Genomic DNA, 14,756 nt, shown 5'->3' on the forward strand with positions numbered 1-14,756 from the left:
TATCTATCTATCTATCTATCTATCTATCATTGTCTCATTGTCATCCACTATATTTATAAAATATATCATCAAACAACAGTCGTTGGGAAGGATAGGTGGATAAAAATACCAAATCCTCTGAAAACATCTCACTGTTTGTGCAGTCACCCATAGTAATAATGTGGTTTAATTTCATTTGAGTCTTGCTGGTTTTTATTTCCATCTTAACATTGGAAAATGCAGTCACTCATGTTATATGCATTTAGATCAAACCTTCATATGGTCTATAAAGAGAATTGTTGAAAGATATTAGGATTTCAATGTTAAAAAGACCAAGTTAGACATTTGGAGGATGGGAGTCATATCTTTGGGGGGGGGGGGAGTTCCAAGTTTGGATGCGTATCTCTGACTAGAAATAGATCTGGGAACTAAGGGCAGCCCATGACATTTAGGTCTATGAACTGGGGTAAAATATGGTACCTTTGCATTGTAACCAAGACTTACCAATGTTTTCCCCATGTCTCCCAAGTAAGAAGATCTTGAAAGGCCCTATCCTAATTCCTGCTGTAAAAACACACCGATACTATAATATACTGCTCAAAAAAAATAAAGGGAACACTTAAACAACACAATATAACTCCAAGTAATTCAAACCTCTGTGAAATCAAACTGTCCACTTAGGAAGTAACACTGATGGACAATCAATTTCACATGCTGTTGTACACATTCAACTTTGTACAGAACAACGTATTCAATGAAAATATTTCATTCATTCAGATCTAGGATGTGTTATTTGGGTGGTCCTTTTATTTTTTTTGAGCAGTATATAATTAACCATATGTTCCTTTTTCACAAGACTGGAAACTAGACTCTTCCGTCACCATCACCTGATGATCCCTGTCTTGCTTTAGAACTTCTCTGAACTTCAGTCCACAACTGAAACATGCTAGATTGGACTTCCCTGATCTGACCAGTGAAGTTGTGAAGTGCAAAAGAAGCCATATTTAAGGATCTCCCAGGGGAATCACTTTAAGAAAAAAATGCTTAAAGGGGAAAATCCAGCCACCAGCATGAAATAGATTACCTGATAAACCTCGCTCTCCTTGACTTCCTTTTGCTCCCATGGTTCCTATAAACAAAATATAGAGAAAAGAAAAATAAATGTCAAACAATTGGCAATGAAATTAAACTTTACTTGAATTTCAGCATCTGATTACTTTATTACCTGTATCACCTTTTTCTCCCGGGTAACCAGGATATCCTTGTATTCCTGGGACTCCTAAAACATACACAAGATACATTTAAAAAATGCAATCTTTTTCTCTGTATATACTAGGGATTAAGTATCACTGAGCTCAATAGGATTTACAGTTTAGCAGAAATATGTGTATATATAGCTAGACCACAACTTAAACATCTCGGTTTTGTGATCTGAGATAAATCACAGATGGGAAAGTGTTAAGAAAGATTTTGAAATCTGTTTTAGAAATGATATATTATGCTTAACAGAGGTCTCCACTTCAAATTCACCGGTGGAGAATAGCAAAAATTTTGACCATAGTCCCATGGTGGAGAACCTATGGCACGTGTGCCACAGGTGGCACGCAGAGCCTTATCCATGGGCATGAGAGGTGTTGCCCTGTGTCAGATACAGCACACATGTATGCTTTGGCCAGCTGATTTTCAGCCTTCCAGAGGATGGGGGGAGGCCGTTTTCGCCCTCCCCAGTTTTCAGGAGGTTTTCCTGAATCCTAGGGAGGGCAAAAAATGGCCCACTAGGCCTCCCGGAAGTTCAAATTTGAACTTCCGGTAGGCCCACTGGGCCCATTTTTCTCCATCCACAGAGTCCAGAAGCTTTAGTCAGATCTGCACACATGCACGGCGGGGAGGAGGGGCAGTATGTGGGAATTGTTCGCCATCACTGCTGTAGTCTGAGAAAAGGGATAAAATAATCTTTCCTTTCTTATTATTTCAGGGTCCAAAAAGTGGATTTCCCCACCTTCCTTTGATCCTAGAATAAATTCATGGCTGAATGTACTACAATATACTACTATTCTACAAGGCTATAACTATTCCATGTGGGCATAGAGAAATTGCTGTAAGGTACAGTACCCCATATCCTGGCATGCCTGAATCTACATAAGGCAATAAAGGGTTCTAATGAAAATTAATGTCTTCCCACCCCTCCAGAAGACCAATACACTGTTTATTCCCCCATCCCAATGCCTGCTTTCTAGTCTAATAGTCTTCTTGAGTCTCTCTTGACACTTCTTCCTACAAAAAGTTGCAAATATCCTTGCACACCAAGATCTAGAGCAGTAGTTCTCAATCCTTTTAATACAGTTCCTCATGCTGTGGTGACCCCCAACCATAAGTCTAGCACCAATTCTTCCAACAGAGCTTTAAGCTGATTGGCAGGAAGGTCAGTGGGACACCCCCACTGTAAACACCTGATTGGTTGGATTGTAAAAATATGTTCCAAGATGCCAGAATAAACTCTTTAGTTCCTAACACCATGGGAAATTTGTCTTTTCCCATGGTCTTAGGCAGTAAAGGGCTACCAAAAATTTTACTACCACACTGTGGGCGTGGCTTATGCATTTTATTTCAATATCTTTCAGTACAAATTGGGTGCTCTGGGGTGGAGCTCCATTTTTGCTACCCCACTGCGTTCCTCCCCATCCCCCAGTAGCCCACCCCCAGTCTTAGGCAACCTTTGTGAAATGGTCGTTCAACCCTCAAAGGATTCTCAACCCACAGAATGGGAACCACTGATTTCTAGAGTGATGTCCTTCAGGGTGAAGCCCAGGAACAGCCAAAAAAAATTAAATGGTTCGTATGGACCAGGGATGGGTTCCATTTACCTTCTCTACTGGTTCACATATTATTTCAGAAGTGCATGTTTTGCACATTGGGGAAATGATTCTCTATGCATGCTCAGAAGCCTTTGTGCATGCACAGAGGGGTTTTTTTTGTCAGCCATGGCAACCGGAATACCAGTTCGTGGGTATGGCCAGCCAGCCGTTGCTGCCAGGAGCGGGGGCAAATTACCACCACTGATTCGGGCAAAGTGTTCCGAACTGGCAACAACCCACCACTGATATAAATTGGATAACACCCCTCTTGTCTTCACAGAATAGAGACTCAGACTGCAGCTGAGGAATTACCAGGTTCTCCTTTTGGTCCAGAAAGTCCAATCCCTGAAAAAAAAAAGAGAGAGAAGTGACTCATTCAGTTTTTAAAAATCCCAAATTGAGTAATATCACCACCTCAGCCCTCTGCTCGATGATGGGGATTGTAGTTTTACTTGCTTACCATTGGTTCCCGGGTCTCCTTTAATTCCTGTTAAACCAATGTCTCCTTTTTCACCTTTATCTCCTGAAAGATACCGCAGTTGTGGGTTTATAGCAGATGTTATACAGCAATAGCATTTAGGTTTATATACTGCTTCATAGTGCTTTTACAGCCCTCTCTAAGTGGTCTACATAATCAGCATGTTGCTCCCAACAATCTGCGTCCTCATTTTACCCACATCAGAAGGCTGAGTCAACCTTGAGCTAGTGGTGAGATTTGAACTGCTAAACTACAGCTAGCAGTTAGCTGAAGTAGCCTGCAGTGCTGCACTCTAACCACTGTGCCACCCCAGCAAGTATATGACATACGTGCAATAAATGATTCAAATTCAGCCCTTGAATCTGCCAGGTTCATAAATATTACATTTCAGCTGCCCATTTTAGTGGCCATTTCATTTCACTTTGACTGCAGGTATATCCATTGTTTTAAGGAGCCCTGGTGATGCAGTGGTTAGAATGCAGTATTGCAGGCTAACTGTGACCATTGTCAGGAATATGAGCCTGACCAACTCAAGATTGACTCAGCCTTCCATCCTTCTGAAGTCAGTAAAATGAGGACCCGGATTGTTGGAGACAATACGCTGACTCTGTAAACCACTTAGAGAGAGCTGTAATTAATTAATTTATAAAGGTTAGATCTGACTTCTTAACGACATTTGCAATTTGCAATCACAATTCAAGGTGCAGATCCGGGTATGGCTAATTCAGTAAGACACATGACTGTTCCTGACTTCATATCCAACTCAGGATGATAGCCAAGTAAGAGGGACATGAAGTATACAGGCATGTAGCTTATTAATGGATCAAAGTTGTTACATTTGAACTGGGTCAATGTTCTAAATTCAAAATTGAGTTTTTTGAAAATGTGAACTTTATTACCTTGGTCACCTTTTCTTCCCGGCATTCCAGTTTGTCCTTTGGGACCTGATTATGAAGAAAAGAGGATTCTTCTTATTTTTGTGCTGATCTTCAAAGTTGCTACTCTCTCCCTCTCCCTCTCTCTCCCCTCCCTCCCTCCCTCCCCCCTCCCTCCCTCCCTCCCTCCCCCCTCCCTCCCATACACACACCAGCAGCAGAAACCAGTCTAAACCAGGCCACTAAATTTATGTTACTATAACTGGCACATGGATATATTTGTAAAAGTATTTTCATCATTGGAGGTGAATTATGGGGAACAAAATCAGAGAATATGTGTTTTTGAATGAAGGGAATGTGTAGCCATTGCCCCTAATCTTCCTCCATGTTTTCATCTGACATTTCATCTGCTTTTGGACTTTCTATACGTAATCATGGGATCTATCTATTCAAGTGTCCAGCTATTCAACCCAACCTATTTGCATCAGGGATAGGTGAATCTGTCAGTTCTGATTACTCTCTGCATCTAATGTTTCTCCTTTCATTCCTTATATCTGTTCCAACTGATATCTGCATCTAACTGCTTTTCTCTTCTTTAATCCACATGAAAATTCATTTTCTTGCACATTTCTCCCAGAATAAATATTTTGCTTAAGAGAGGCATTTTTGGAAACTTTCTTAATATGATTTCTCCAATTTTCTTAGTTGGTTTTTTTCTTTTTACATTATTTCCACTAACCTATCCATTTTCAAATACATTTTAAAAAAACTTGCACGTATATTCCACCCTTAAAATTGGATAATAGGATTAGTTCTCCTGATCCTTTTTACAAATAATGCACAAATACAGATTATTGCTAATTTCTGTCGATCCATCCACCAATAGTGTTCAACAGGCACATTCTCACACATTTTTTGTTGAATCCAGTAAGACAAAAATGAACAATTTAGTAATGATACTTCAAATGAATGCGGTAGAGAAGGAGTATCAAACTCAAGGCCCACAGAGTACTTCAATCAGATCCACGGGGCCACCCTGGAAACAGTGAAGGACAGTGCTTCTGCCAGGGAAAACGGGTTTTTAAGCTCCATTTTCAGCTGCCATGGCCTCTTGCAACCCTCTGCCAGTGAAAATGGAGCTGGCCACACCTACCCAGGCCACGCCCACTCCCAGCCTCCTGAAGTCAAACACAACCCTGATGTGGCCATCAATAAAATCAAGTTTGACATCCCTGCTGTAGAGGTTTAGAGCAGCTGGTGTTGCCTACTTTTGCGCACTAGAACTCAAATGTGTATGACTTTTGCTTGTTTATAGAATATAATTTAATTTTAGACACATTCAGATATTTTACAGGAATTAGGCTGGACCCAATAAAGGAAAAAAATTGTAGCTCAGGATTGAAATGAGAGGTCCTTGGGGTTCTCTAAGGTTGTCTTAGTTTATTTAGCTGGAATAATGAAAAGTTTGCAAGAAAACAAGCAAGTTCAGAGTGCGCCAAGTATACCTCAATTAAGTTGGAGCAATATATGAAAGACTAGAAAGTGATTAGAAGGTCATATTATAGTTACCAACCAGGAAATCCTCGAATCACGTTGCTTTTAATGTGGTCTGAAAAAGATATTGACATCCGTTGGAAACAGCGAAACTAAAATCAATCCATTTTCATACACTTATTAAACAAGCTGCACATTTACTCCAGATGTAAACCCTATTTTAACATTTCTCCAGTTACATTATGTATACGTGCAATGTTACCATTTTCAACATTCCCATAGTGGTTTATGACCTCCTTTTCCTCATTTTGTTTTCATGGATTACAGTACATTATGAACATTTATAGCATTTGTTTGAATTCTACTCATTAACATTTCCAGGCAAAAGGATTAACCATTCCTTTTAAATTTCCTTAGAAATTTCCAAGGTGTACCAGAAGGGCTTTATTGGGTATTTATAGCCAGATCAAGAGATTTCCACCCAACTGCTGCAAACTCTAATAGTTCAAAACCTCTCATCAAGCTACAAGTCCACATGAAGAAGAAATAAATATACTAATGAAATACAAACAAGTAGGAATATAACCACTGTCAGTCTTTTCTGGTCTTTGTTAAGGTAATTGAAAGGGCTGATACCCAATCCTGAACAGTAGTACTGGGTGGGCTAGTGCATGTTAATGTGATTATTCTGGTGGCTTTGTAGAGCTATGCATGGCAGCAATAGCAACAGTTTTCTGAATGTTGCTTTGCAACTGATTTTACTTGCTATTTAATTCAACCCAGATCATAATCCAACACAATGCCCCAGATCAATGATACATCTCTCAGCCCTATATCTTTCAGCCAGGTAGATCAGACAGGAAACATTTCCAGATAATCCAATTTTACTTTATCGTAAAGCTGCACAATCCTGTTGTCTCCTTTACAGCTTGAGAAACTGAAACTAAGGATGATCCTTTCTGAGTGTCTTGCCTCACCCACTATCCAGCTGCAGGCTATGCTGTCTCTTTTCCCTAGACAGCATCTCTTTGCTTTAGCTCCCAAGGTCTTTCCCACATATCATTAAACATCATAGCACTTACACCAAAATGATGAAAGTACCAAATGAAATCCTTAGAAACATAGAAACATAGAAGATTGATGGCAGAAAAAGACCTCACCGTCCACCTAGTCTGCCGTTATACTATTTCCTGTATTTTATTTTTGGATAGATATATGTTTATCCCAGGCATGTTTAAATTCAGTTACTGTGGATTCACCAACCATGTCTGATGGAAGTTTGTTCCAAACATCTACTAATCTTTCAGTAAAATAATATTTTCAAACATTGCTTCTGATCTTTCCTCCAACTAACCTCAGATTGTGCCCCCTTGTTTTTGTGTTCACTTTCCTATTAAAAACACTTTCCTCCTGAACCTTATTTAACTGAACCCTTCCTTCCTTCTTTCCAACCATCCATCCACCCATCCCCATATAGGTTATATCATAATATACACAGAGGCACATACAACATGATCACTAGCCAATAATACATACTTTTATACATATATATACTCTGATTATCTTCAGCATATATTGGGAGTGCTGGAAAGTCTTGATCAGAAACCTTTGGGGTTAAGATAATTTTACATTTGCTTCAGAGAAAAAGGTCTATGCAGAATTTGATTCTAATGGCTTAATGGATCAAATTTATTTATTTATTTTGATATTCAAGCTCTTTTCCGTGAACTCTTGCAAGGGAGCAAAAGGAAGACCAAGAGCAGAGAGGTCCCCTGAATTATAAATGTGGCATTTGAACAAAGAAATCCATTCCATTTTATATACAGCATTCAAAATACTTAATATGCACAGACAAAACAAAACAAAAAAACCTGCATTCAGATTACGCGAAACTAGGATGTACCTGTAACGTTTGCCATTTCCCATTGTAAAAGTTGGTTGCTCAATTTGATTATATGAAATTCTTGTTTTAAATTGTGGATCCAGTTTTCTTGTCCACTCTGAGTATTGATTCCAAAAATGATTTCATTCTCCGTGGAGGCATTGGCAAGATGATTCGCTAGTTTTGCTGTTGTGCAGTTTTCCATGTTATTTATATTTTTTTGCATTGTATAGACTAAGAAAAATTAAACATAATGTAATGAAATAACCAAACTTTATTCACCATTACCCCACTGTGCTAATTTTCTAAGTTAATTTTCATTTTTCTACATAACCTTAGGGGAATGTAAACTTAGGAGAACTTTCCAGTTTTAACCAAATCCTACTATTTTGTCAGGGAGCCTTATTCCCATATCTTGAAAGTTCTCTTGAAGTTGTAGAAATAATCACAATTTGTGAAAATTCCCACCAGGACCTGTCCTTCCATATCGTACCTAGCCCATTCCCTGGAGGCTCTCTGGAAGCCGAAAACATCCTGCCAGAGCCTCCGTGCGAGCCGAAAATCAGCTGGCCAGCACACACATGCATGTTGGAGCTGAGCTAGGGCAACAGTTCATGTGCCAGCAGATATGGCCCAATGTGCCACCTGTGGCACTCGTGCCATAGGTTCGCCATCACTGCTCTAGGGTTTCAAGTATGTCTTCACTAGTGTTGGGCGAACCAAACTTTTTTAAAAATTCGGGTTTGGCGTTCGGCGTTTGCTCGAACATCGCAAAGCGCCACTGCCCGGGAGGAGAGTGTGGAATCCCATCGTGGGATTCCCCACCTCCTTTTGCTTGCGGTGCTGCAAGCAAAAGGAGGTGGGAAATCCCACGATGGGATTCTGGGGGTGGGGCTTTGACATCATGGGGATTCCTTCCTGGCCAACCGAAACAGGGAGGAAGGAGTCTCTGTGACATCAAGGCCCCACCCCCGGAATCCCATCGTGGGATTCTCCATCTCCTTTTGCTTGCAGCGCCGCTGCGGCATCCTTTTCCGTAAAAATTAAAAGAAGCAAAAGGAGGTGGGGAATTCTCCACCTCCTTGTTTATTTTTACAGAAAAGGATGCCGCAGTGGCACTGCTGCTGTTCAGGTTCGGCGAACTCACCCGAACTTCACAGCAAAGTTCGGGTGAGTTTGCCGAACCTGAACTTCATTGGTAGTGATGGGCGAACCCAACGGTGTTTAGGTTCGGCAAGTTTGGATGAACTTCACGCAAAGTTTGGCCGAACCCAAACCCAAACTGTCCATGGCACCAAAGTTCTGCCCCCAGAATCCCATTGTTATTTATTTTAATGGATTTTTTATTTTAATTTATTTTTATTTTCACGAAAATTTTTTATTTTTACTTGAAAAGACCTTCCTTTGCTTGTGGCGCCGCTGTGGCGTTCATTTTCATAAAAATAAATTATTTTTTTCCATGAAAAGACCTCCTTTTGAAGGAGCTGGGGAACCCCACGAAGAGATTCCAGGGGCGGAGCTTTGATGTCACGTATATCGACAGGTTGCTAAGGATGCCAAGGTGATCACTTCCTGGATTCCATGGAATCCAGGAAGTGATCACCTTGGTGTCCTTAGCAACCTGCTGGTATACGTAACGTCAAAGCTCCACCCCTGGAATCCCTTCGTGGGATTCCCCAGCTCCTTTTGTGTCTCCCTCCCAGCCTCCCGACTGGCTGACAGCTCCCCGGTGTTCGTCTTCCTCTGCTGCCACCAGCGTCCGGCTCCTCCTCCTCCTCTTCTCAGCAGAAGACAGGCGGGTGGTAGCTTTTGCGGTGTTCGGCATGAACACCGAACTGAAGCACGAATTTTTTAAAAAATTTGGGTTCGGGTGCGGCATGCCGAACACCATAGAATTTGGTACAGACCCGAATTGTGCTGGTTCGGTTCGCCCAACACTATTCATTGGGTTTGCCCAACACTAGTCTTCACCATTTGATTTGATCAATAGCTTCTGTAATTGACAATTGTTATTATTTTCTGTTTTGAACTTCTTTCAGTTTGCACCCCCATAGCTCCCAGGATGCTTGGTGCATGCACAGAGGGTTATTTTCAAATAAATTTGGCTCTGGCAGACAGATTTCAAGGTAGAGGACTGGTTCAGGGGCATGTCCAGCCAGCCATTGCAGCTGGTTTGGTGAACAGGGGGAAATTCCTACTACTGGTACTAGAGAACTGGTCTGAACTGGGAGGAGTCCACCTCTGGATATGTGTCCTCTAATGTTTCTTCTGGTTAGACAGTGTCATCAGCACAGTGGACATGAGTTTGGGCAGACTCAGGGAGACAGTGGGAAACAGGGGTGCTTGGCATGCTGGAATCCATGGGATTGCAAAGAGTCAGACACAATTTAGGACTGAACAACAGCAACAACAACAACATATTTCTTCAAAGAAATTGAGTGGAAGTGAAAGATCTGGTGATCACTGCAACATTTGAGGGTCACCTGTACCTATGATTGAATTAGCCCCACCAGCAGAACTTCCATGTCTTTCTTTAAATGCAATTTAAATGCACTAAATCCTCATTTCATGTTCTAGCACATGTTCTCTATACTGAAAAGAGATAGGGAAACATTGAAAGAATGGCAATCACAAGAACACCACCAACAATTTGTTTACCCACCAGCATTTCCACCTCATATGGGAGGCACATTTGTTATCAGCTGTTTACTATAATCTGATAAATTCATATAGTGCCATCACTGTTGATGGAATGGCCACAAGATCGTGGTTTTTGCTACCAGCTGCATCCAATATAGATATTCTTGGCTTCAGCTGTGAACCATTAAGTACTAAGAAAACAAGTGATGCAGATGGGGAATGGAGATCATTATTATTAGACAGAAAGCTAAGAACATTTATAGGACTCCCAAAACTAATTGCTGCCTTTAACCTTTGTAATCTCACAAGGACCTTTAACCTTGATCTATAATCCCTGTATTTACTGTCTTACTCTGTCTTGGTGTGCATTTATCATCCATATTTCTAGCATGATGTTCCCATCCCCTGTCTTTTTTCTATGCTTTAGTGTCCCAATTCCTGTTCCTTCTCTCTCTCTCCTTTTTAAAAATGTAGGCTAAAAAAAAATAGAGAAAAACTATATGGCTGTCAGGAGTAGAAAACAACTTGATCAATCAATCCAGTGGTGGGTTGCTACCAGTTCAACCCAGTACGGCGAATTGGTAGCTGTGGCGGCAGGAGACTCCACCCACCCACTCATATGTCATCCAAAAATTCTCTGTGCATGTGCAGAAGCTTATGTGCATATACAGCATGCGTGCATGCCCATGCGCTCCCATTGCCAAACCGGTAACAAAGGTAAGTGGAATCCACTACTGAATGAATGAATGAATGAATGAATGAATGAATCAATCAATCAATCAATCAATCAATCAATCAATCAACAAACCAACCAATCAAAAGAAAAGTGGTGGTACCACATATTCTGTCCAGGTGTGCCCCATTATTGGTCATAATTCACCAGCTAAAGGCTCGGGGATACTTGGAATCAAGTGGCACTTTTAGCTTCTTCTGTCCCCAGCATACTTCTGCAACTTAATCTAGACTACCAAATAGTTTCCTATTGTTGTGTTGCTGCTGTTTTTACATTCAATATTATCTGACAAAATAAAAAGCATTGTAATAAAATAGCATAGCCAGATTATGATGAGAAAACCCAGGATGACTAATCTGTCTCACATGTGGCTGAAGACAAAAGCATCTGGAAAAATGGGTTTGGAAACTAAAGGTCTGAAGGTTATTTAGTGAATGCTAAGAAATCATTTTTGGCACTGTTTTTATTTTGTAAGTAGAAGTTAGAAATACTCTCACTTTTTTAGAAGGTTTTAGGATGGGTGAGTTCTCTTTACCTTTTTAACTCTGTATTCTTTTCTGATCATTAATAATAGGAGGGGGAAACCCTTCATGATCTGAAATACAGCCATCAGTTAAAGAGGACACAGCAAAACATCTGGGTGCTTAGGGGGACATAATATGATGCTCCTCACCACAGTTATGACTTTCACACAACATACAGTACATTGAACTGATACTTCAATGCTGCTGAGGGTAACTACCCAAGGCAGCAGGTTAACTAAGGATTTTACTCAGCTAGATTTAACAATATCAGTAGTGTAAGAACAGGCAGTTTTAATTTTTTAATTTAAAAAAATGCTAAATTACATTTAATGCAGGTTACCTTTATAAGCCAACAGTCCCGTGACTCCTGTGAGCATAACCAAATATATTATGAGTACAGACCAAGCACAGCATGGCCAAGATTTTTTCTTTTTGTTTGGTTCTAAAATTTGGGGAAAAACAAAATATACAGAGTAATGTAAGTCCATCATTTGGCTCTACAGGTTACCAAAACTACCATTACTGGTCAAATAATGTTAGTTTCAGATAATAACAACAACAACAACAACAACAACAACAACAATAATAATAATAATCTTCTACACAGTTTTTTAAAATATGGGTTCTATTGAATAGCAGGATTAAAAACAGGTTATCCTTTATTGATACGTTTAACAGAGAGTTAATTGCTTAATTTCTAGACAAAAGGCAGTGTAAGTGTAAACTATGCAACCTTATTTGATCATTCAAATTTCTAAAGACATCTGCTGAGAACTACAATCAACAAATGACAATCAACAACTCCCACCTTAGTACTAATTTTCACTATCTTTTACTGTAGACGTTTTGTAAAACTCAGTGACATTCAAGTCAATCAATATAAAAATAAGCAATATAATTTTGCTTCTTAGGGTATTTTGATGTAACCTGTGACAAAAGCTAGCTGAATAAATGTTGAAAAATCTTACAAACTTGATATAGGTGTACGCCAGAGGTGGAATTCAGCCGTTTTGGGCTGGTTTGGGCAAACCAGTAGTATGCCGTCCGATTTAGCCACCTTTACTAAACTGAATGGGAGGCACTCACACTCACATTTTCAGTGCTAGGTGAATCAGTAGGTAAATTATGTGAACCCCATCTCTAGGGCATGTTGAACAATTCTGAGGAATTTTGTTCTTGCGCCAATGTCCGTTTGAAAAGTCCAATTGACACAATCTCACTACAAAGGGACAACCCACATCAATAAATCAATGAAGGGACAACAACCCACATCAATAAAATTTGTGTGTATTTCCCCAAAAAGCTCTTCCTTTTACCTTGTCACTACAAATGGTTGTCATGAAAACCTTGCCCCTGTGTAAAATAGCACTTAGTGTCTCATAGCATATTGTGAAAGGCAACTATAAATCCATCCTTGATGAATACATAACAAGGCTTCTGCTGATTTCTCTAACTAAGAATATCTTTTAGCAAATTTCATTTATCTTTTTTCTCAAGTGAAAACTATAGAACTGAAAAGATAACAATGCTCTCAATTTGGATTGGGTTCCAGTAATTCCATCTATGAAATTTTCTTGTCAACATGGTGTCCAAGGTAGGTACATATGTATGTACAGTAAAAGAAAAAACTCAGTGACATTCAAGTCAATCAATATAAAAATAAAAGAAACTAAGCAATATAATTTTGCTGCTTAGGGTATTTTGATGTAACCTGTGACAAAAGCTAGCTGAATAAATGTTGAAAAATCTTACAAACTTGATATAGGTGCATGCCAGAGGTGAGATTCTGCCGGTTTTGGCTGGTTTGATGGTTGATGGCTGCAATTATGCAGTTGAAACATTACTGCTATGCATATGCATGTTGTGTCCAGGCACATACCAAAGGATGGCACTTCAATTATGCAACACAACCCCCATTTTTATTTTTTTGCCTCCTCCCAAATGCCCCTGCATGGCAATGTGCAAAAGTGGTTTGCCATTGCTTTTCTTCCAGGATATATATTTTTAACACTTATTCTACCCATTAGCTATAGATATCTCAGTGCACTCAATCTAAATCATAACCAGGATTTATCCTGCTTGGTTTCGGATTTCTGATTTTCTCAGCTAAATTCTGGAGAAAAAGTATTCAACTGTGTATGTGCTCTTCAAACTTCCAAGTTACTGGAATGAGCTGTCTTCCTTAGAAACCACTTATGCATATCCAAAAGGTTTTTTTCCAAATGACCACTGGTCTTCCTTGTTTGTTTGCTTTTAATTTGAAGAGGTTTTGCTTCTCATCCAAAAAGTTTCTTCAATTCTGATTATTTGATAAGAAGCAAAATGCTTTCAATAAAACAAAGAAACAAACAAACAAACAAACAAGTCCAGTTTCCTTCTGGAAAAGCACATTGGAGACAATCATTAACTGGATGACTGAGAATTCCTATAGACACTTGTGCATATACAGGTATTTGGACAGATATAAACCAATGTATTCCCATCACATATATGTCACGACCAAGATTAGGATTATGGTTTTGGTCATGAAATTCCATGGCAATTTTTTACTTCAGTGCCATAAAATAATGCCATTTAATGTAATAACAAATTAATACCATTCAAAAAAGACAAATTCTCACTAATGAATCACTAATAAGTTGTCTTAGATATTTTGATCAAAGTATACATGATCGTCAACCAAAAGTAAAAATACTTTACCACTAATATCAAACGATGTGATTCCAGAAGATGCAAAAATCATCTTATCTGACGACGAGAATGCTTTGTTGTCTTTGTATTTATCATCAAAGAGGCTATTTGAGTTGTCCATAACCAAAGTTTTACTGTAAACTGCAATCCTATCAGGATAAATTTACTAGTTTTTATCTCCTGGAAATATATCTTATTAGAAGAACGCTTGCCATTGGCTGGATTTTATTTTTTACTAGACTTGCAAAAAAAAAAGGAAAAAAAATCCCTAGCAGAGTGATTCTTGTACTTCCTCCAAAAAAAGTCTAAGACTGGGCTGAAGAATATACCCTCTAATATTAAAAATAAAGAGCTCGATTTTAAAACTAAGATCTTTATTCTGAAATGTGATTCTTGTAATTTGCACAATGATTTCTCTTGAAATCTCTTTGACTCATCGTGCTTATGTCAAGGGATGTCTATGTGTTTAACTCAGCACTGTTTTACGGACAGGAGTGATCACAGAAACTAATAGACTGTGACTGTCATTGTGAAATGCGAGAGCTGCGGAAAGAAAAATGCTGAGGCAGTGGGAGATTAGGGTGGAGGGCTTGCACAAGAAGAAA

The 14,756-nt window shown here is 39.4% G+C and overlaps 1 protein-coding gene across 1 annotated transcript in view; it reads right to left on the reverse strand.

Moving 5' to 3' along the window:
* Positions 1–14,416, reverse strand: part of MARCO (macrophage receptor with collagenous structure) — a 31,268-nt gene extending 16,852 nt beyond the window's left edge. Inside the window, exons 1-9 of the mRNA XM_070736986.1 lie at positions 14,161–14,416; positions 11,801–11,902; positions 7,585–7,797; positions 5,761–5,796; positions 4,212–4,256; positions 3,295–3,357; positions 3,147–3,179; positions 1,205–1,258; positions 1,064–1,108 (exon numbers count right to left, since the gene is read on the reverse strand). Coding sequence (XP_070593087.1) covers positions 1,064–1,108; positions 1,205–1,258; positions 3,147–3,179; positions 3,295–3,357; positions 4,212–4,256; positions 5,761–5,796; positions 7,585–7,797; positions 11,801–11,902; positions 14,161–14,272 — 703 coding nt within the window. The 5' untranslated portion in view covers positions 14,273–14,416. The remainder of the gene's footprint in view (positions 1–1,063; positions 1,109–1,204; positions 1,259–3,146; positions 3,180–3,294; positions 3,358–4,211; positions 4,257–5,760; positions 5,797–7,584; positions 7,798–11,800; positions 11,903–14,160) is intronic.
* Between the last annotated feature and the right edge of the window lie 340 nt (positions 14,417–14,756).

Source organism: Erythrolamprus reginae, chromosome 1 (assembly GCF_031021105.1).
Source record: "Erythrolamprus reginae isolate rEryReg1 chromosome 1, rEryReg1.hap1, whole genome shotgun sequence".
Lineage (NCBI taxonomy): Eukaryota > Metazoa > Chordata > Lepidosauria > Squamata > Dipsadidae > Erythrolamprus > Erythrolamprus reginae.